Raw genomic sequence first — 22,514 nt, forward strand, 5'->3', positions numbered from 1 at the left:
AGTATATTTGGGAAATCCCTCAAGGTTTTGAGGATAATCGTAACAATATGTACAGTTAAAACTGTAACAGGGTATACGGTTAAATATCGCATTTTATTTTCGCATAATAATTTGCAAGTTTGCAGTGGCCCTAATATCAAGACGACTATTTTATTTTTTTTTTCCGCCGACAGTTTTGTGTAGTTTTTCCATGTAACGCATGCTTTTTATATGGGAAAATCGTACCGAAAAATTATCAAAAATCAGCCATATTTTTGAGTTACTTCAAACTTATATTTTATTAGACTAAAATTAAATAGTTTGAAATTTTGATAAAATTTGTTGAAAAGAAATGTTTTTTTCATTATTTTACAAAATTCTACCTTTTTTTTTTTATAAAGAGAGGTTCGAGTTGTAGCCCTCAGACAGCGAGTTTTTTATTTTTAATTTATCTTTTTATTTATTACATAATTGAATGCTCTTTTAACTTTTAGATTTTATTATTTTAAATATCTTTTAAATAAACGGCCACAAAATAAACCTAATCATTGTTTTAATAAGAAATATAAATGTATGTACTTTTTTAATTTCATTTAATTTTTAGAAATTTTTTTGATTATTTTTTTTTATTATTATTTTCCTTTCCTTATTTAATTTTTAGTTGTCATTCTTACAAAAACCTAGATGTTTCTTCCAACCTAATTAAATTTTTAGCAACTGATCTTATTATTTTTTTCTTTTTTGAATAAATTTTTTTTCTGTTAGTTTTATTTTCTTTAAATTTTTAGATTTTGAATGACTTTTGCTAAAATTTCAAAACGAAAAGTTATCAAAGCAAATTTTATGGGACTGAGAAATATTATTTTCTCCTTTTTAGTCCCTTTATAAAAGCGTGGTATATTAAAAAGTTTTTTCTTTAATTTATTTAATTTTTGCTCATCTTTCCGTTGTCATGTGCTTTACTCCTTTAAACTTCAATGTGTTGGCTGGTATTATCAGGTATTTTATTCAGTTCTACTATTTAGCAACAATAATTTCATTTACTTAATTTTTGCTTCTACTGCCTTCTCCACTTTCATATCAGAGATAACTCAGTGGCGACAGGAAGCCAAAAGGTATAGGTGACAGATAAATGCAATAAAAAAGTTTACCCTACTACTACTTTAGCCGCCTGCTTCGACATTCTTATGCCCAATGCATGCAGATGCAACGGAATTTCATCATTTGTGCTTGTTTTAAATGCATACATATCTGATCAATCAGAATGAAGTAGTCTTAGATTTTGCAAATATTCGGACTGACGAAATTAATAGCTCCACCTAGTCAATAGCGTTAATAAATAGCTATTTTGAATTGACAAAGTGTAAGTGTAAGTGTATAATTTTTCTTATTGCTGACTAATTGCTCAACAAAAATATTAACCATACCGGCAAGTTTTTATCAACTAAGATCCTCTAAAAAGCTCGTTCAGCGAACATTAGCCTTTTTTTAAATATTAAACCCACAAGCAACCATCAATTATGCACCTTTGGTTTGAAAAGTTGATTTCCAGCAAAATTCTTTGCAGTATGCGACTCTTCTTCCTCTGATTCCTCTTTCTTTCCTTTCGCTTTTAAGGATATACTTTTGTCGAGTAGCTGTCTACCGAGCACTTTACCACTACAGCCAGCACTTTTCGTTATCATCACCATTGCCTTTGTGGCTTTGCGGCGACTTGCTGCTGCTGCTTCCCGGTTCCGCACTACTGTTGTTGGTTTGTTTTTAAGATCATCCTTACAAACATAGTTTGCAACTAAAGTAAGTTAATGCCACTAATTATCCACTGCAACTTTATGTAAATTGCTGTCTTTGTCTCTTGCAGCTACGTGTGAGAGCCAGGGTTGTCAGGTGTGACACTTTTCGTTGGGCGAGGGCTGAAACGGTGGCACGGGAAGAGGGGTGGAAGGTTGTGTATGTGTGTGTGTTTAAACCGATCATAGACTTCAAAGTCTGTGTTTTTTATTGTCACCCGGACGATAAGACTAAAATCCGGACTGTCCGGTCAAAAAGCGGACACCTGGCAACCCTGGTGAGAGCGGTCATTCATTTAAATTTTCATATATAAGTACATTCATAGGCACTAACAACTTGCAGTTATGGCGGAGATAATTTTATATACATAAGTAAGTGTTGGCAACTCGGTATCGTCTGCCGAATTTACTTTCATCTTTGTAAGTAAAATGGGCCAAGTGGCATAATTACAATGATTAGGGGAAGTCTTATGTGTGAGATTTTTTACATCCGCTGTGGGGAAAATCTCTAGTTCTGAACTGGTGCGCTTCCAGTACATTTAGATCTAGTACTGGTTAAATATCTTTTGCATGCAAACAACTGGTGAATTTAACATGGCAATGTATTTTGTCGAAAGTAAAAAAAAATATATATCAAATTTTTCAACGTTTTTTCTTTTTTCTGAAAGTCTCCTTTGTTAGGAGTTTTTAAGAGAGTTTTCTAAATATTTAAATTAAATATTTCACTATAAAGTTTATATCATAAAAGTATTTTTGGTCTAAAAACTATTTTACAGGAAGGCCCATTTAATTGATTTCTAGCCAGTTTGCATGGGTTTCTATGTATGTACATATATACATGTCAGATGCATCAAAGTAAAAAATTTAAATTTATGAAATAACTACTAAAAGATTGCAGCACAACTTTCAGTTTTTCAGTCCCACGCTGTCTGGTCACGTATCTGAGTTTACTGCTTATGATTTTGTCGCAAACATTTCGTTGGAGTAGGTTGGCTAGGCCTGAACGATACGCTAATATGTAGTAATATGACAGATTGGCGCTAACACAATTTGTTGGTGTTTGGCCAAGCTTCTCCTCCGATTTGTGGCGGGCGCTCTGATGTTGTCACACATAGCAGAGGGGTCTACAGTTATGCGCCGACTACGTACAGGGATTGTATTTGTTGGCAGAAATAAACTCTGCGGAAATATTTGCTTTTCTTTTCATTCGTTTTTTATATTAGTCTGAAATTGGGCTCGATCGCAGGCCCTGCGGAATGGCAGTGCGCACTTCTAACCCTACAACACAGCGACCGTGACGCACATAGGTACATGACTTGCAAAAAGTTATCCATATGTCTACACACAAATACTGTCATGCTCATGTTTCCATTTACAATAAAAGTTGGTACATATAGTAGATATGCTTCGAAACAATATGCTGAGTGCAACTGCATATTTCCCCATATGCTATCGTGCGATTCACAAACATCCGAATAAACCTACATACGCGTAAGTGTGTAAAAAGTTGGAAAAGTTAAAGATGCATCGCTGTTTCTGTCGCTCCATATGCACTTTTCATAGTAGCAAATGTGCACACATGTTTGAAGGTGTAACAAGAAAATTTATACGCTCTCACTTTAAGGATAAGCTTACAAGGGTGGAAACTTTCTTTCATAAGATGCTTGGGTGATATGGTGAACTAATGTGTATAAAGAAAATAAGCATTGTATACCTTCTTAGATGTATGTACGTGCAGACTTACATACCATATCTATAGAAATATGTAAACATACATGTAAATAAGTTGACACATGCTAAAGAAATTTTAATTTAGTTAACAAAAGTATTGTAGTTTACTTAAGCATCATCAGGTCTGACAGATACCTTTGAAAATTAGTTTCGAAAAAGGTCTAAGGCGAAAAGCAAATATGTATAACTTTAGAGCAAGGCGTTGCTAGAATTCGTCGCGGTCCTTCTGAAAGTCAAAATGATATGTTTGTTGTATAATTGTGGTACTTTTTTCCGACATTGTGCGTTTAATTTGTTGTTGTAATTTTTGTTTTTGCTCAAACGGTACCAACTTGTAAAAATTCACCTTGCTTTAGGCATTCAAGAAAAGTCAAGGTGTCTTCGGACCCGCTTCGAAAATCAGCCAACAGGAAATTTTTATTGTTAAGCTTTTTATTCTTTAATTCTTTGAAAAAGTGAAAAAGTGTACTGCTTCTTTGTCTAAGTTTTCAATTGTGTCAGAGGTATTATGTATATGGCAGAGTGATAATCTAAGTATAACTTAGATTCGGCACAGGTTATCGCGATTCTACCGAAATAAGAATTTATATTTGAAATATTAGGGATACATAAAGAAAAGTTAGAAAAATATGGGGGGTTTATATTCAATATGACTTATCTGCCGTTTATACAATAACTACATTCTGATGTTGGAACCCATCTAGCAGTTCATTATCATCACTGGTTTCAATTTTAACTTTGAAATTCAATAGTTAATTCTAATAAAATAGTTAAGTCTAAAATGGATTTTTATATAGGAATCTTATTATTGTAAAACGAGCAGATAGGTCGTATTGAATACTATTCATCGAATTTCGTAAAACCTAAAATTTCCGCTTCTGTTCTGAGACACCCTAATGTATGATATGTGTGGCTGTTGTGCAAGAGTTACACCAGTGATACCAGCAAAGTGCTTCTACCGAATATTTTTAAAAGTTTTGTGCATTTCTTATTACACACTTGCTCCATGCTTTAGCCGTTTTGCTGTTTTATCTTTTATCTGTGCTGATTTACACGCCACACAACTTTACTAAAAGCACGTCTACTTATTATTTATTTAAGGATGACGCCTTAGATGCACTTATATGTGTGTATGTATATTTGTTGTTTTACGTTTTTGTAACCTTTTGAAAATACGAGTGTGGGTTAATTTTTGGCTTTATGCAGCACAAAAGCGTCTTATATTAGTTAAGTTTCTTGGAAAATACTGCAACTTTATATTGTAATTTATTTTAATTCGCAATATGGTAGTTATGTTAATGTAAGGGTATTTATGTACATACATAGTTACTTTGTATGGGATAAGCCATATTTATTACTTATCATCATATATTCAGTTCGTGCTCCACTTGTGATACTACCAAAGCTTTGTTTCTGGACTACAAGTATGAGGCTTGCCACCTGTTTTTGAAAAAAACAAATTCAATTTGAACAAGGGTAATTGAAATATGTATTATGAGATAATAAATATGGGTATCAGACGAAAGAGTGTTAAAAAATCTTTAGTTGGAACGTCAAGGACGTACGCAGGGGGACAGCTGCCCCCCTACAGCTACACAATGAAGTAAAATTTTTACAAAATCAATAAATAAAAAATACAAAATTTTATGCGTAATGGAATTCGTAATTATCAATTTTCACAGAGACCTGCGTTTGTTGATCGTTGATACAATTGAAGTGGCACTGAATTGAATGAAACACCCATTCGGTGTTCTCTTAAGCTTAGCAAATACTGGAGCGGCGAGCAAAGCGAAGATAAACGCGAAGAGCAAATATCCATGAAACACCAAGAGTGCTGCATTATATCCCAGTGAAAAAGTAGTAATGCATTCCATGCGTGATAAATAATCGAACGTATATCTTATGAGTTTTATATCCAATTACTGTTAAATATGTAATCAGAATTCTAATGTATTCAAAAATTTCCAAAAATTTCATATCAAAACACAGTCACTTCTCGATACTACGTAATGCAAAATTGAATGCCCCACTTTTCCTAGGACATCGCTCTGGGGAAACAAATGCATTTTCGAATGTGAAAAGGGTTGTTTTACGGATTATTTTTTCGATTACTATACATTACATTTTCCCACTGGGATATTGCTAAATATCCAAAGTTGGTCAGCATGATGAAAATATTTTGGAGGTGGCTAAGAACGAGCACAGGAAAGCAGAAGCAGTCATAACGGTGTTAATTCAGAAATCTCGTTTGATTTTAGAAATTCCTCTACCGGCCTCTTTACAACTACACTTTTTCAATACAAATACTCCAGTTCCAGCTGTTTCAAAAGTCGAACTTGGTTGTATGAAATATTAAAATATGGATGTCAGACGAAATAGTGTGAACATCTAGAATATTTTGGGGTGTTTGGACAGGGTTGCCACCTGTTGAAAAAGTTAAATTCAAATTATGTAATAAGTTAAAAGATTTAGTAAAATATGGGTATCAATCGAAATAGGTTGCCACCTATTTTTCAGGTGATTCAACCCCACCTGTTTAAACGGTTCACTAGTTTCATATATTGTAATTAGTTAATTCTGAGTTGCTCTTTCTCATTTGAAATCATTTGAAAGCCTAAACGCTCACAATATAAATGACAATGATTGAAATAAGTAAACGACAACCGTGGTGGTTTAGTTTTAGCTATTGGTGCTTTGTGAGAAAATAAATACATCAATCAAAACTTGTTTTGCCGTATTTGAATTTGATGATTGTAGACGTTCTGTTGCAATTGGTTTCCCATTTATTTTTGTTTGTTGTTAAAAGCAGCGACAAATTTAGAGCACGAAATACTGAAAAAAAAACTAAGAATACATTGAGCATAGTAGCGGAAGTATATTAACAAAGATATCCGGTCTCTTAGCAGCCATTAAAGATACCACGATAAAATAAACACAAACAACACTGCTTTGTGGTAAGTGGATAAATGATGGAAAGTGCATAAGGTATACGGAAAGAATCATTAATCAATTACAAAGCGATTGGGTCAGTGACTGCTTTCCTTTATTGGAGTTTGTGCTCTTTCTAAATATGCATGTACATTAGGGTGATTCAGAAATTTTGTTTTATTGTTTTGCCTCGGAACCATGCTCAAAAGTCCCGTTTAGACGCACTTAATATTAATATTAAAAATGTCCGCATCGCACTTTTAGATTTCTGATAAGAAGGAAATTGTTAAAGTACAACGTGTCGTTCGTTAAATATAAAAATCAGAAGTAAAAAAAAAAACTCTTCCTGTGTTTTTCTTATGGGAAATTGAAAAGTGCGATGCGGACATTCTTAATAATAATATTAGGGGCTCTTATTTTCTGAGACTTATTTTGGCATCCAAACGAAACTTTTGAGCATTGTGCCGAGGAAAAAAGTATTTTTTTTTTCTGAATCACCCTAATGTACATATCCATGTAGACTTCCAATTACGGCAATCGCTCATCGGCAAGGTCGCATGGCCTTAGCTTTAACTTGTGCTACCAGCCGCCCAGCCAGAAGCCAACACAGCACGCTAACTTACGCGCTTAAGGCCAGTATGCAGCTCTCAAGAAAACGGTCAAGAAAAAATTGCTAATTTTTTGCTAATGAAATGGTACTCCATTAAACATACATAAGTATAGAAAATATTATGTGGGCTGCCGATGGTGGCGTTGCGATTGTCGATGTCATATTACTCATGCTATAGCGTTTAACGGTACACTGCTCCACCTTCAGCGAAAGCGTGAATGGTTTTTCTTCGTGGATATTTTTGCAGTTTTTTGTTGTTTGGTTTTATGTGTCAACAATAAGTATGTGCCATAAAGACTTCCATTCGACAGATACTTTAATATCGAGGTTTTACTCTCCGAAAATAAAATAAATGATTTTTTGTGTATGTGCAAATAAAATTGAACAATGCCTGCAGAGTTAAGCCCCACTTATATCGCTCGTGTCCTGTTAACTATATGCTCGAGTATCATTTATTTATAAATACATACATCTGTAAATATGCTCGAAAGCCACTCGAAAACTTTCTACACTGTCGAACGTAAACACATACTTATATATTTGCACATTATATATTTATTCTTTTAATGGCTTTGTGTTTTCGTTTGTTTGCCCACTCCCTTCGCGTCCAGGATGCTTTTAATCTGGTAATCTATTATTTTCACCATTTTCACATTTCGCTTGGCAAAGCAGTTTCCGTTGTTTTCAATCGTTTCCTGATTGTTAACCGCTTCAGCTTTGGCTTGATCAACACTTTCATATCTGTATTTGTTTGGCTTTCACTTTGCTTGCAATTTATTTGTATATTTCAAGTGTTTTTCACTTTCAAAGTTCGCCATTTGGTTTGTTGCTATACAAATACATACATATTTTTTGAGTATTTGTATTTATTTTGTTGGCTTTGTGCTTTTGCGCGTGCAAGAAAAAGTGAATTTAAGTGAAACTTGGCTAGTGATATTAATCAGTCAAACTCGATTCGGACGAAAGTGTGTCAGTGGTACTTTTGGCGAATAACGAATTTATGTGGTGGAATGCAAAAAAATATATTTTAGAGATAGAAAGAGCATTTTATATATACAGTGCTGCATTAAATTAGGCACAGGGAATTTTTCGCAATATATGCAAAATTTTTTTCTTTATTTTTTCCCCCTCATATTCAACAATTTTAATGAGCTTGCAGCCGTGTTTAATCAAAAATTATTTTTTTTTGTGCAAATTATTTATATAAAACAAAATTTTTCTATTTTGTGCAAAACTCAAAAAAATTTAATAAATTTGTATATAAATTTACAAGTTTTTTATCAGATTTGCTACAAGAATTCTGAGTATGTAGTTTCTTCCATAAAAATTATGTATTTTCGACAATTTTTTTGTAAGGACGAAACTGCGTGAAGGAAATGCCAAAAATCAATGCGATTTTTTACCAACTTCAAACCTGCACTTTGGTATACTAAACTTTAATCAGCTGTAAAACCATATTTTTTTCAAAAAATCCGTTTAAAAAGTAGCAAACTTTAATGCAAATTTTCCTGAGTTTTGCACAAATTTTAGAGATTTTATTTTTGTTTTTTTTTTTTGTAGTTTGAACTATATATTAGTGGAAAAAAATTAAGTAAAAAATTTCGCATATATGTATTATGAAAAATTCCCTTTCCCTATAATTTAGTCCGGCGCTGTATATATACTAGCTTTTGCCCACAGTTCCACCCGCGTTAAGTTCGGTTTAATGCTATGATTTCAAATGCAAAAAAAAGTGTATCATTGAAAATGATGAATTTTATTAAGAAAGATCTTATTGTATCAAGGTTCCAGAACCTGTGTCGAGTTTCAACTGATTTTTGAATTTCAGTATAAAAAAACAACTTCCATAAATAATAGTGTAATAATATAAAGGGTGCCAGGTAACAGTAAAATTATTCAGTACGCAGTTATACAATGGGTTAAAATCAAAAATGAAAATAAAGCTGACATACTTCGTACATTTTTTTTTTAATTATTTGTATAGGCTGCCATTTCTTTAGAAAAAGAGTATTTTCTTCTTCACATCAATATCTCATTGGTATATTTCATTCATCTTTACTGGGGAGGCGAAAGATTTTCTATTTTGCAAATGTTTTCTTGAATTTCATTTTTTAAACAGGTGGCATCCCCCTCAAAGCTGTTTTCACAGTGAAGGGGCGACCTTTTCGTTTGACTTGCATATTGTAATATTACATTAAAATAATTGATTGATTTTAAAATATCTTCCAATTAAAACCTTCTTAAAGAGCTTTCGTTTGACTGAACATAATTTTTAATGTTTAATTTTACTTATTGACTAAATTTAGTTTGGCTTTTTAGCAGGTGGCAACCGTCTTTAAAAATATATTTGAAACACTACTTTACTTTATTTAACTTATGAAAAAATGGGATTTTACTTTTAAATCAGTGGCAGCCCTCATCAAAATATTTTCTAAGTAAAGCTATGGAAAACCTCGTTCGTTTGCCACTCATATTATAGTACTCCAGTCAACTTATTAATAAAATTCAATTTGACTTTTTAAATAGGTTTGTTTTCCTAATAAAGCTTTCTTGAACATCGTTCGCTTGGCATCCACATTTTGAAATTGCGATGAAATTTTAGTTTAAGGTAGATCTCTCTTCTTATCAGGTGGCATCCCTTTTCAAGAAAAATACTATATGAAAATTCAGGCCATAAGCTATCTGTATGCCAAATTTTATACACACAAAGACCAAAAAATATACTCACTCACAAACTTTCACATTAAATATCTAAACTGGTGTCAACTCCTTTTAAAAATATTTTTCAAAAAGATACAGCTTTTGTAAAACCTCTCTCGTTTAATACCACATTAAATTATTTTATTTAACTTGTTAATTAAGTTGGTTTTTTACTTCCAAACAGGTGGCACCTCCCTTTACACATGTTTATGAAATAAAGCTTTCTTAAACCTCTCTCGTCTAATACCCGTATTAAAATATTTATTTGTTAATTAAATTGATTTTAACTTTTAAAACAGGTGGCAACAATCGTGCAAAATATTTTTGAAGTAAATCGTTCCTAATGCCTCTCGTTTTACTCTCTTCTGTGTACTTATTAATTAGTCGATTTTAACTTTTTTGCAGGTGGCAACCCCCTTAAAATTATTTCGAAATAATTCGTTTTGGATACGTTTTCATTTGACAGCTAAACTGTTGATATATTTATTTACCTTATAAATTAATTAATTTTAACTTTTTAAGAAGTTTGCAGCTCTCTTAAAAAATATGCCGGTATAATAGAACTAATAAGTGTTCCATTTTTACGGGCGCAGAAGAAACACTCACTCACTCACAAACTTTTACATTTGTAATTTTGAAAGGAATCCTGCAAACCAAAGATCCCGAAATCTTAACGAAATCCTTAGGAGTATTTCATTTCTGTAACGATTTTTTTACGAATCTTCAAAGAAAATTGTATGAAGTGAAAGTAAAGAAACTTCTATACGAAAAATTAAAAAAGTTCCGAAAAAATCTTGCACACATAGCAGCATTATTTTCATTGCTTTGCCGAAATTTTCTGCCGAAATTTTTTAAATTCATCTTTCATATTGCATTGCCATCAACTTCTGAGCTATTTAAGTTTCAAGTTTAAAGTCTTTACTCATCGGGAAGTTGGTTAAAAATTCATTGCAAGAGTTGAGCCAAATAACCACACATGCATGCATACCCAGTAGTAAAATAAATAAAAGCTTGTAAAAATAAGTCAAATCCAAATATGTTGCGTATACGCCCCGTTGACGAACATTTATTTTGCTGCATAAAATACAAAACTTTCAATCTGCTTTTGAAATGAATAAATGAATATTTGATGGTTAAAAAAACTGCAGATGCATAGTATATAGACAAAAAATAACAAAAATAAAAGAAATAAAGAGGAGATACGCACACACACACAGATAACACTGGGCGAGCAACGGGGGCGTATGAGTAACCACATTTCTGGTTCACTGCGCATAACTAACTGAAAAATGCAAATTTGCATGCCCAAAAATTTGTTTAACCCCTACTAAGTGTACGCAGTGCTTTAAATTTTGTGCATTGTGTGGGAAATTTTATTTTTCCATTTAAATAATTTAATGCTAAACTTTGACTGAATGGAATTTGATCATGTAAAAGTACATACATGATTTGGATTTAAGAAATTTTACTCACCCATTAATTTGATGACTTCGCGATGACTGATGAAAACATTCAGATAGCCGTCGGTTAGTAGTGGGAACCAGCTGACCACCAGTGCACACCAAATGTTCAACCAAAATTTTGATATCATCTCGCTGATAGGAATTGCCTTTGAATGCGACGAGGAGAGGCTTCCAGAAACCGTCAGACGTGTAACAGTAGTTTGGTGGCGAGAAGCAGATGTAAATCTGATAACGTGTGCTTTTGAAATAACGAAATGGGAAAGTGAGCCACCAAAAATTTAAAGAGAATTGAAAAAAAAACTTGCTGCTGATGACAGCTGCTCCTCACTGAATATAAGGCTCTAACGCTGTTTCGTGACCTTTTCTCAATATATCGGTTTTGTTTGCTTTTCGTACTGCTTGCCTCTTTGTTTATTTATTTATATTCTTTGATTTTTCAATTTACTTGCTCTATTTGCTTATCGTAGGCGTGAAAGGGTTCGCTGCTTGCTGTGTTGATAAAGCAAAAGAAAAAAAAATAGAGAAAAGCGACTAGACGAGCCTGCCCAGTATAACTGAGTTCAGTGACTGGTGAAACAAACAACAACAACAACGTCAAAGAGCGACACTCTATTGCCGCTAGTCAATTCCAATTTCAATGTGCTCGAATTGCCCAAGGACTGTGATTTCAGATTCCTTTGCTCCTTTCCTCTATCTCTCTCTACCTCTTTTGATTTTTACTATTTGCGCGCATTAGTTTTTTGTTGTTGTTTTGTAGCTGAATTGCTTGTTGGTTGGTGGTCGTTGACCAGCAGCACTTTCACCATAAGCGTCGTACAATCAACAGCGTGATTGCTTTTTTTTTTTTAACCAGCTGGTTTTTTCTGCGGCTTCTCGTTGTATGCAATGCATGTGGCAGTGTCTGTGTTCCGCGAGTGGCGTCGGCAGTGTGGTTTAATGCGGCTTAATGTTGTCCTGCTGGTTATTGCAGTTACAGCTGTTGCTTTGCTCTTTTTCACAGTCCCTTTCGCTGTTGTTGCATACGCAGCTGTGGTGTGTTGTCAAGTGTTGCGAAGGCTGTTTGTATTTTTCCTTTTGCGGACACTTCTGTTACTATTGTTGTTGTTCTCGTGCTTGTCTGCCGGTTAGTCTCATTTTCGGGCAAGCAGCAGTCATCAAATGCCATTGCTCTGTCGTCAGAAGACAGACTTTGAAAACTTTCTGCCTTCAGTTTGTTTGTGCGTTGTTTCTGCGTGGCGTATTGCTTGAGCTTAAATTTTTATGTCCCTTTTTTATTCGTGTTCTACTAAAGCCGCTACAACACTTCTATGGCCATGTCTATATATGCAAACACATTTTTTTGCATTCGTTGTTTCTTTTCATTTGCTTGTCACATACCCTTGCCTACGAGAGCCACAATTTTCGGCATGTCACATATGTGTTTGACAACTCTTTTTCAGCTTTCTTCTTTCAGGTTTCACCATTGAACTCTTTAACTACCTTTGGTCACCGCTTCTGCAAAGAGAATAATAAACGAAAATTTGCGTTTAAAAATAAGTAGTACGAAATTTGATAATACTCAGTTGCTTCTGGTATGAGGGGAATTATATAATTAAAAAATTAAGAACTTAAGTTTGAAAAATAATAGTTTTAAATGAGTTAAGCATTTCATGTGACTAGCTTTTTATCCGCAGAAGCAAGTCGTGCATGGTTGAAATCACAATGAAGTTATATCATTTCATATGTATTGTTTGAAGATAGAGCCGCACTCGGAGGTTTACCATTGCTTGCCGAGGGCGAGCGCTGTTAGAATCGAACACAAGTTACGAAATTTTGGGAGGCATGTCCAACCAATCAGCCACAGCGGTCCTCTAGACAACGTGCACTGCATAAAAAGAAGTATTGAAAGCCAGGCTGCCTCTGACCATCATATGTGCCACTGTTCAACATTCTGTAGATTGCGATCCTTCTTCTCATTGGAAGATACAGCCGATCAAAAAGTCGACAATTATTGGTGCCACGCCCAACGGTTTAGCCAGTTAATTAGCTGATAAAACAACTTAAAGTATAAGGATCTGATTTTCAAATATTATTTGGGAGTGATAGAAGTATGCAATGCAAAACTAAATATATAAAAATCCCATTCAACATGGCCACTCTAGTTTTGGATATGTGTCATGCATAATGTGGCCAACTTTTTCATAGCTCAAAGAAGTAAACGTTAGGTTGGGTTCAAATGCGGCTAATTTCGATCCCTGAGAGCTCGGTGTTAGCTCAGAAGTGCGATCCAAAATGCTTCCATCTTAGGCTCACGAAGGTTGGACAGTCTAAAAGAAAGTATGGAGATGGTTCTACTTCATCTTCCTCTTGACAGCTGATACAAAACGGATCAGTTGAAGTTTCTAGTTTTATCGCGTTAATACCGATCGCGCGATGGCCGGTCAGAACCACAATCAGTAGCCCTTGAGAGTTAACGTGGTAAACTGGAAGAAGTACCTAAGAACCTAAGAAGCACTCTGATTCAATTGATTGGGAGGTCGGACATTCCCTTACCGATTTTGAGCGCTCCATCTCACCCTTTAGCAGTGAGTCTACCGCTTCCTTGATGGCAGCTGTTTCCACCTGAAAGACACAGCAGCAGTGCGGAAGCCTGAACATAGTTTTGGTAAGGAGTTATCGACAACAGACATCCCACCAACCCTGTTTCCAAGTTTTCATTCGTTCGTGAAGAAGTTTATCGCTCCCTTCTTCGAGTAACCCCGCAATACCCATCCCTCTCCGGGAGCCATTTCGAAGGCACTGTAATCTATGTGTTCAGGGCGAAATCAAATCCCTCCAGAATTTCAATGTGTTACCACCTGGTTTCTCTTAGCCTGACGTTCAGCGCCAGTGTAGGCTTAAATCTGGTTTCACAGAGCTAACGAATTACTTTGGGCCAGATACCTCACCTTTTACCGATAACTCCGCTACAGAAGTACAAGGCAACCGTCGCCTTCCTTACGCTATCCTCAATGTTAGGCTTCCACGACAGCTTTCTATCCAGGATCAAGCCTAAGTACTTGATCCTGTCTGAGAGCCGAAGACAAACAACTCCACTCGAGGTAAGGGCCATAACGGGTATCTGTACTTCCAGGTAAACAAGACCAGTTCCGTATTGTTAGAATTTACTGTGAGGCCGCCGTTGATCGCCCACCTAGTTACCTAGTTCAGGTAACCTTGAGCCAGAATAAAAATAGAAATCGTCCCTAAACCAAAAGTTCCACATCATCTACATAGCCGATCAAGCGACAGCCCGCTTTTACAGTTCCTCTATTGAATCTGCGCTGAGTGCAGGCGATCGCAAAGTCTGCCGCGACAGTTCTGTCACGCAGTAATCAGTAGATAAATATTTTCAGGTTTCAACCTGTACATTATAAATTTACTTAACTATTGCCTACTGCATAATCTTTATGCGTGAGGACTTCCTCTGACCACTTTAATAATGTGTGCAGAGCGGTATTCAACGATCTTTCCTTGCAACAAGCATGTTGAAATCTTGTGTAACAGTCGCGAGGAATCGCGTTTCTTATATACAGGTCTACGAAGAGAGGCAACACTGACTACCATCCAAGCCTTATGGATGTACCCGGTCTTCACGCCCTTCGCATGAATAGGATCCAACCAATTCAGAGCCCTTTGCAGCCATCGGTCCCCGGCGACTTTAATGGTTTAAAGGAATTTATCGCCCAGGTTATGTGACGATCGTCCATAAGATAGGAAAAATACAGAACCTGAAGTACAAAATATCGCAAATAAGTACATTTGACTGTACTTCGAGGTACGAAGTACAATTGCTAAAAAAGAAGTACTGTACTTCCGAAAGAAGTTCTGTACTTCCGAAAGAAGTACGGTTGGTCACATTAGTAATGCAGTGTGCCACATTTTTCTATGCACGCAAACAACATTCGGTTTGCATGCCTGCGTGTTTGTTCTATTGGCTTTGGTGTTTGCAATTATCTTCAGTTTCTTCTTTCTGTTAAGTTTTGGTTGCTTTGCTATTTGCACTCTGTTGTATTGCTTCTGCTCTTTTGTAGACGTTGTTTTATTTCGAATTCTATTTTTAACTGTACCACCAACTTTTCTAAACAATTTAAAATACTACAAACTTCTACAAAACTTAATTAAAAAGTTGCAAAGATTAAGAGTTTCTCAAGTATCGTCGTCATTGTCGTCGCGTGTAACATGCTCACATGGGCATCGGAAGGGTCATACACATGCAGAATTACATATGTACAAACATACAGTATACACGAACATGCATGGGTTTGAAAGCAAATATACAGTTGGGGCCTGATATACTCCGGAAAAACTTATGTAACTACGTATTTCGCTCGACACTTTCTTCACATGTTTACTCTCAGTACAGCTGACGGTTGTTTATAGTCCGGCACTTTTTCATCAGTTAATGCCACAATTTTATTGCTTAATTTTCAAACTGCGTGGTGCTACATACATGCTTACGTATGTACTCGTACATTGCTGAGTGAGAACTTTTGGAAAAACTTTTATTGAAAACAAATCTAAACAAATAAAACGAAAGTCATTCAATTAACAAATTTAATTTTAAGCTATACTCCTTAGGGTATGATTAAATACTGTTTTTTAGAGTGGAGAGTGAACTTATGCTCGGCATTATTCACTGACAAAGAACAAGGGCTTTCATGCCATAAAAGATCAAAATTTCTTCACAGCGCTAATGCAATAAAATCACAAGACCGGCAAAAATTTTAAATACTTGAATATACATACTTACCCACGGGGCCCGCACTTTCTCTCGACGGCTCTACTAAGGACTATTTTCTGTGAGCCTTATGAGATGTTGAGGAGGTGCTCAATAATACTACCTGTAGTTATATCCAGGGCCGTGAACCTCCTCCCCCAAAAACTAATTTGTTTAAACAATGCATTCTATTTATCAAATCAAATAAAATTTTTTTTCTTCGAACTTAATTTCCAAGGAGTTCGGACCCATTAAAACTCCGGTCCCGGAAACACCCCTCTCTTTAGTCTTGCCTGGTGCTATCTCAAATGCATTGGAACTAAGAGGCATAAACCCTTCTGCTATTCGGTAAAATGGAAAAAGAGTTAACCGAAACTTGATTTGGTCACTCTTCGATATCAGTGCCTGAATACTCTGATGAGATCAAATATATAGACAGCGGGATAACCTGATCAACTGCGTCTGTGGAGTTGTTTCTGGAAAAGACACATTTTCAAATTCATTATGCAAGTAGCAGCCGTCTCAAGGTAACTCCCTAATCGGCTTTCTTACAAAAATTCCTATGCAAAACTGCTTTATAAAAGAAATCTGAAAAGATATGAGTGTTGAAAAGATGCGAACTTGCTGATTTCACGCCGAGAGGATTTGCTTTCGAAAAAAAAAATTTCACGGGATCCGTTCCCTTAATCCAAAATACTTACATTGGTACATAGTCGGGTCAAGGATGAAAAACTTGGCTCAAGACTTAAAACTCCAATGCATTCCAAGCTTCAGTGTTAGCATTTTTACCCTGCTTCGAATTTAACCTTGAAAAGTTGTTCGCAGGACAGATATCATCGCCTAGGCAATTATCAGCCGCATATATTACTGAAAATGATACTGCTTAATTAGGAAAGTAACTCGAGTGGACTCACATGGAGGTCAGATAGTGTATGGCGAATTTTGATATGCGATCCCAAAAACCTGATTGTCTCCTGGCTGTCACAGTCGATATTTACCCTTCTAATAGGTATTATAATAGTATATAGCCAATCGATTGCTTTCTCTTTAGCAGCCACCTCTGCTGAAAATACGTCCTTTAAGTCCTCTAAGTTCTGCTCCTCTCTATGCAGCTAGCCTAGATGGTAGACAGTCAGCAGCATGACATGTCCCCAACTCTTTGCAGTTTTGCAAGAATAATTCTATCCGTTTACGAACACTTAAGGAAAATTAATTTCACAATAATATTTACTATATTCAAAGGCTCTGCTTTGAATTTTTTTTTAACTAAAGTGGTGAAATAACATAAAAATCGTATAAAAAGAGATTTGTCTTCGGTTACTAAAATCAAAAGCACCTGAATAAATAACTTTGCTAGCGTTGAAAATCTAAAATGTATATATGTATGGAAAAGAACGTAAAAATTGCGTTGTACTGCATGCCTAATGTGACCAACCGTACTTCTTTTTTAGCCATTGTACTTCGTACTTCGCAGTACAGTCAAAAAAATTTCTTTGGGATATTTTGTACTTCAGTTCCTGTATTTCTCCGACCATCTGGACGAGCGTCATAGGGCCTGGACGATATATTCGTTTAAACCTTTCAAGTCGCCGGGGACTGATGGCATCATACCGGCGCAGCTGAAGGTGTCGTGGAATTGGTTGGCTCCTATTTATGTAAACTGCGTAAGGACAGGGCACATCTCTAAAGCTTGGATGGTAGTCAGGGTTACGTTCATCCCGAAGCCCGGGAAAGGTTCGCATGTTTCCCCTACGGATTTTAGGTCTATCAGTCAGATGCACATAATAAACGCGATTCCTCGTGACTGTCTTTCTGGAGCCCAACATGCTTATTGCGAGGGAAGGTCGGTGGGTACCGCACTGCTTACATTGGTAAAGTAGATCAAGGAAATCGGATGATTAACTGGCTTGACAGTTGAACACTCCGGAGTTCTGGAGGGCTATGACTTCGTCTCTAAACACATGGATTACAGTGCCTCCGATATGGCTCCCAGAAGCTCCTTTTCTACCTACATTCCTTCAAGAGAGGAATGGGTAGGGCGGGAATGCTGAAGGAAGGGAGTCTTAAACTTCTTCACGGAACGATCAAAACTTGAAGACAGGGTTGGTGGAGGTGTCTTCTGTCGGGAACTCTCCACCAAAGCTATGTTCCGGCTTATGGACTTCTGCGGTGTCTTTCAGGTGGAAATAGCTGCCATCAAGAAAGTGGTAGACTCACTGCTGAACAATATGACGTCCGTTAGGGCCCTAAACGCTATGATGGTGCACTCTAAATCGGTAAAGGAAACTCTAACCTCTCTATAAATCGCACCGCAGTACTTCTGGGATGGACAAGCCATTGTGTGATTGGTACTCCTGCGGTAAGACTAGGAATTTAAAATGATCCCTTTGGTATCAGCTATAAAGAGGAATATGAGGTGGAATAATGTCCACACTTTCTTTTAGAATGTGTAGCCTTCGCGAGGCTTAACTAATCGTGAGCTCTCAAGCAACGAAATCGGATGCTATCGAAATTTCGTAATCGGCTCGCGGCTACACGCCGACTAAATTAATCGTCTGCGTTCAGCTTGTCCAAGCACGTCTTTGAGCTATGAAATAGTTGGTCACATTATGCATGGCAAAGTTTGCATCGAATAGCACAGAAGCAAAGAAATTGCAATGCAACGTTTCGAATTTTCAAGTTTGTTATTGTTAACTGCAAAGGCATTTCATTATTAAGGTTTCTGATATGGTAGCTGCTTTTCTAGCCTCGAGCGCTAGGTTATGTAGTATACGTACAGGCACTTTCTCGCATTTACTTCTGTGAATGCCTTCTTCAAAATACATGCACACCAGTTTCGAAATATTTTCTTCGTGATGAAACACATTCATATGTGAATACTGCATGAAATATCAAATATTGCAAAAAATTTTAAGCACTTTAGTAACTCGCCTATAAATTTATGAACGAATATGTAGAGAAATTGAAATTTTAGTCAAATCACCGGTTGTTGTTGTAGTGAATGAAAACATGCTAAAACTGTAAAACTATAAACGTTATTTTTTCGCTGATTTTCCATTCTCGTTTTTTAGGGCTGGTGGTGCTGAGCTGTAGCGTTGGAAAGAAAACCAAATTTTCCAGTAACAGCTTGTTGACTGTTGATATCGTTAAGCGTGGCAACATGTAAGTGCTTTGCTTTTGTTTTCCACTAGTTTTCCATAGTTTCTGCTATATGCCACTCACTTTCAGCAACAATAACACAAGTAAGCACCAATTTCTCCACTTAGTTTGAACGGCTGAGAAAAAATATTGCCAGGCAACGCACATTCATTACGTACAAATACTATTTAATGTTTGCAAAACTTTAATTTTTTTAGTTTTTCCCGAAGTTTTCTTCAAACGAACAGCGATGCCTTGCAAAGCGCGAGTTAGCTAGCTACGTGCAACCGTTGAGTATAAAAATCAGAGAAGTGAAGGAAACGAACGGAAGCGCTGTGGAAAATGTCAACAGTAGCGCACTTCCGCCTGAGTGGCAGCGCATTTGCTCGAGCGAACGCTAGTGAGAAGTCTTGCCACGCTGAGTTTGCAACAAACTTTTCGTTTTCAAATGCAGCCAGCAGGCGAGCGAGCAGCCTGCGTCAGCGGAACTTAGCTGTGGTTCTCATGGACGTCTGCCTGTCAGCAATCAGCCTCTCTCATAGGCAGGGAAGCAGCAAGAATTGAAAATATGTATATATTTTTTAATACTTTTGCGAAAAACTCGAAATAAATTTCAATAAAAGCTTCAACCAGTGACGCGCGTAAGCGTTTGACATGCATGCTGCGTACCCCCAAACTCATTGCATCGTGAGCAGAAATTCACTCGAGCGTTTGCACATGGCATATGCATTCACACGCATTCCGCCGCCCACCCATAGGCAAGCATTTAATGGAATGCTCTAATATCCATATATATATGTATGTTTGTATGGGGTCGGAGTATGCATGCTGCATGTGCTATCTGATACTGATGGATATTGTAATCCCAGGCTCCTCTCTCTGCTCAAGCGCCAGCCTCATCGCTATGACTTATACATACATACATGTGTTTCTAATGAAAATTCTGCAGATCCTTAATGGATGCCATGGATACCGATGTCAGTGTTGCAACAAGGTATTCCTGCTCTAACGAAATTCCTGTTAATTGTTTGCATATACTTACATATACATATGTAAAAGTATATGTGTACTTTAGGGTGCCTCATGCATCCATGAATCGGTGTTTTCTGAAGTGAATTACAAAACTTAGGCCTCTTAGAATTTAGGATAAGTTGCTGCGGTAGACCAACAGCAGGCCCCAATTAAAAGCTTGTTCCGTTGTTATGCTGCTTTGGGAGAAGATATCTCCGATATTCTGCAAAAAATTAAAAATCTCAAAAGAGGCTTGATTTCCGAAAGCGCTAGGTCTCCAAGTTATCGAAGAACTATCTGTATAGAGGATATATCTTCATATACAAAGATACTGCAGTACACTAAAACAAAAGTATGAGGGCATAGCTGCCTGTTTCCCAGTCAGGTGGATGCCAGTTCTGAGTCTAACCCATATTGGTACGAGTTTATAACTCGCAGTCGTTATAAAATGTAACAAAACTTCCAAGATCGCGGAATCCTTTCCACTTAGTTCCTAAAAGGTTTCGCCAATGTCGTGGTAAAGAAGCAAAAGAAAAAATGGGATACACAATTTCGCTGACGCCGAGAGAGAAGGCTCTGCAAAAGACGTATGCCTTAATTGAATGAACTTGTGTGTGAATCGATGAGGAGAAGACCATAAAAGCTTTCGCAAACGAAAGTATCTCCTCTGCGAATGTAATGGGTAGTAGGAAAAGAGCTACGGAAACTCAGCTTGTGGGAAAACGGAGCTCCACAGTGACTAGATTTTACTAAGTGAACGCCTGAGAACTCATTATTCCTACGGTTAGACGGTTTCAAGTCCTCAGCTTAAGCAGCTGATATTGTCTCCATGGAAAAAGCACTGCATGCACGTAATACGACGAGGCAATGGCCGGTTGTTAAGCAGGTGACAACAAAGCTTAAGCAGTAGCATGTAAAAGATTCATACGCCTTATGTCCAATGCTAGTGCTAAAGGTGGAAATTATAGTACAGTAGTAGTTGTAATACACTGGAAGAGACATTTCCATCAGATAAATAGTTTCTGTTGCAGAAATCAACTCACTAGACACCATAAGCGGTGTTAGACATACTACTTGGCATTCCATACTTTCGTTCTGGACAGAGTTTGGAGGATGTTAATATGCGATTTTTTGAGACAAATGTTTAGACCACATCTTCGTGAACTTTGCGCGCTTAGGGAAAACTCCCCTGGATGGTCAACTAGGATACGCCAGAATACCAGGACGGTTTAAAATCGTGTGAGGGCAGGTCTCCGGTTATGCTCTTCTGGGTAACTAGGGCTGATAGTCTAGTTTATGCTGACTTCCGTTGCACAACGGTAACCAACATATGTGCATAGTATGTCTCATACTTTATTTACTCAGTTCGCGGTATAAAAGAGATTTTATTGCCTAGTGTCAGAATAAGTCACTATTCTTGATCGTTTCTTTGCCAAAAGACCTTGAATATTGCTTTGTTAAATATTTGTGCTAGACACCAAACATTCAGGGCTTCCTGCGCTCTATTCGTTCATTATATTTATGTGTTGACATGATGGCCGAATAACAGACCACTTGAAAGCCTTCTTAAGAACTCTAGCCTTACTGGAGATGGAGTGTTAGAAGTAGATCTGTCTACTCTGCAGCTGAAGGAAATACGAATGAAGACTCTTGATTTTGTATGTTATATGTTGTTGCGTTGATGGCTTGCTATCGCCTATAGATAGCGTGCTATACTTGCCAATCTGCTAAAGTATTATCATGTGCATTTCAAAAAAAAAAAAAAAGAGATGTGTTTTCAATTGTAACTGCGTTAGACCATAGATTGTAAATGTGAGAGAATTAAAGGCTGATTTCCCAGAAAATACATGCATTGAAATATGAAGTAAAAATGTGTGAAGTACAGAAAATTACATGCATTTATGCATATGCATATACGTATGAAAATATACCAGTCACTACGTGTAGTCATTTAAGGCTGAAAATGCGCTATGGATGCGCGTTCAATAGAAAAATTTGCCAATGGCATAGCAAGCATTACCTTTCTGAGCATACTAAACACATACCAACAAAAAGTGATAATTAAACGATTTTTATATACACATAGATACATATATTAGCTGCAATTGATTTTGAAACTGACAACCGAGTTGTGCAACATTGCGGGTGAATTTCGTATTCAAGTTTCGATTTGTTATTCGAGGTAGGCATATGAGTGTATATGTGTTTGAGAGTGCTTCCATTTGAACTCACACACACACACAGCATGTATGTATGAATGTATGTAAGTACATGCACATTTCAATAACCAATTACAATTCATATTATCCCCATCATTTGCCAATTACCTGCTCAACAGCTACGGGCAACCAATGCGTATTGCTTTACATGTTTTGGATTTTATTTCGAAAATCTATTTGAAATTTTAATTTACTTGTGGTTTTGAA

The 22,514-nt window shown here is 36.5% G+C and overlaps 1 protein-coding gene across 2 annotated transcripts in view; it reads right to left on the reverse strand.

Moving 5' to 3' along the window:
• Positions 1–12,492, reverse strand: part of LOC118742985 (tyrosine-protein kinase RYK) — a 92,155-nt gene extending 79,663 nt beyond the window's left edge. For both annotated transcript variants that reach the window (XM_036475430.1, XM_036475429.1), the window contains exon 1: positions 11,212–12,492. In XM_036475430.1, the coding sequence (XP_036331323.1) occupies positions 11,212–11,329 (118 nt within the window). In that variant the 5' untranslated portion in view covers positions 11,330–12,492. The remainder of the gene's footprint in view (positions 1–11,211) is intronic.
• Positions 12,493–22,514: the final 10,022 nt, after the last annotated feature.

The sequence above is a fragment of the Rhagoletis pomonella genome, unplaced genomic scaffold (assembly GCF_013731165.1).
Source record: "Rhagoletis pomonella isolate Grant_MI unplaced genomic scaffold, Rhpom_1.0 Rhpom_scaffold_00007, whole genome shotgun sequence".
Taxonomy (NCBI): Eukaryota; Metazoa; Arthropoda; class Insecta; order Diptera; family Tephritidae; genus Rhagoletis; species Rhagoletis pomonella.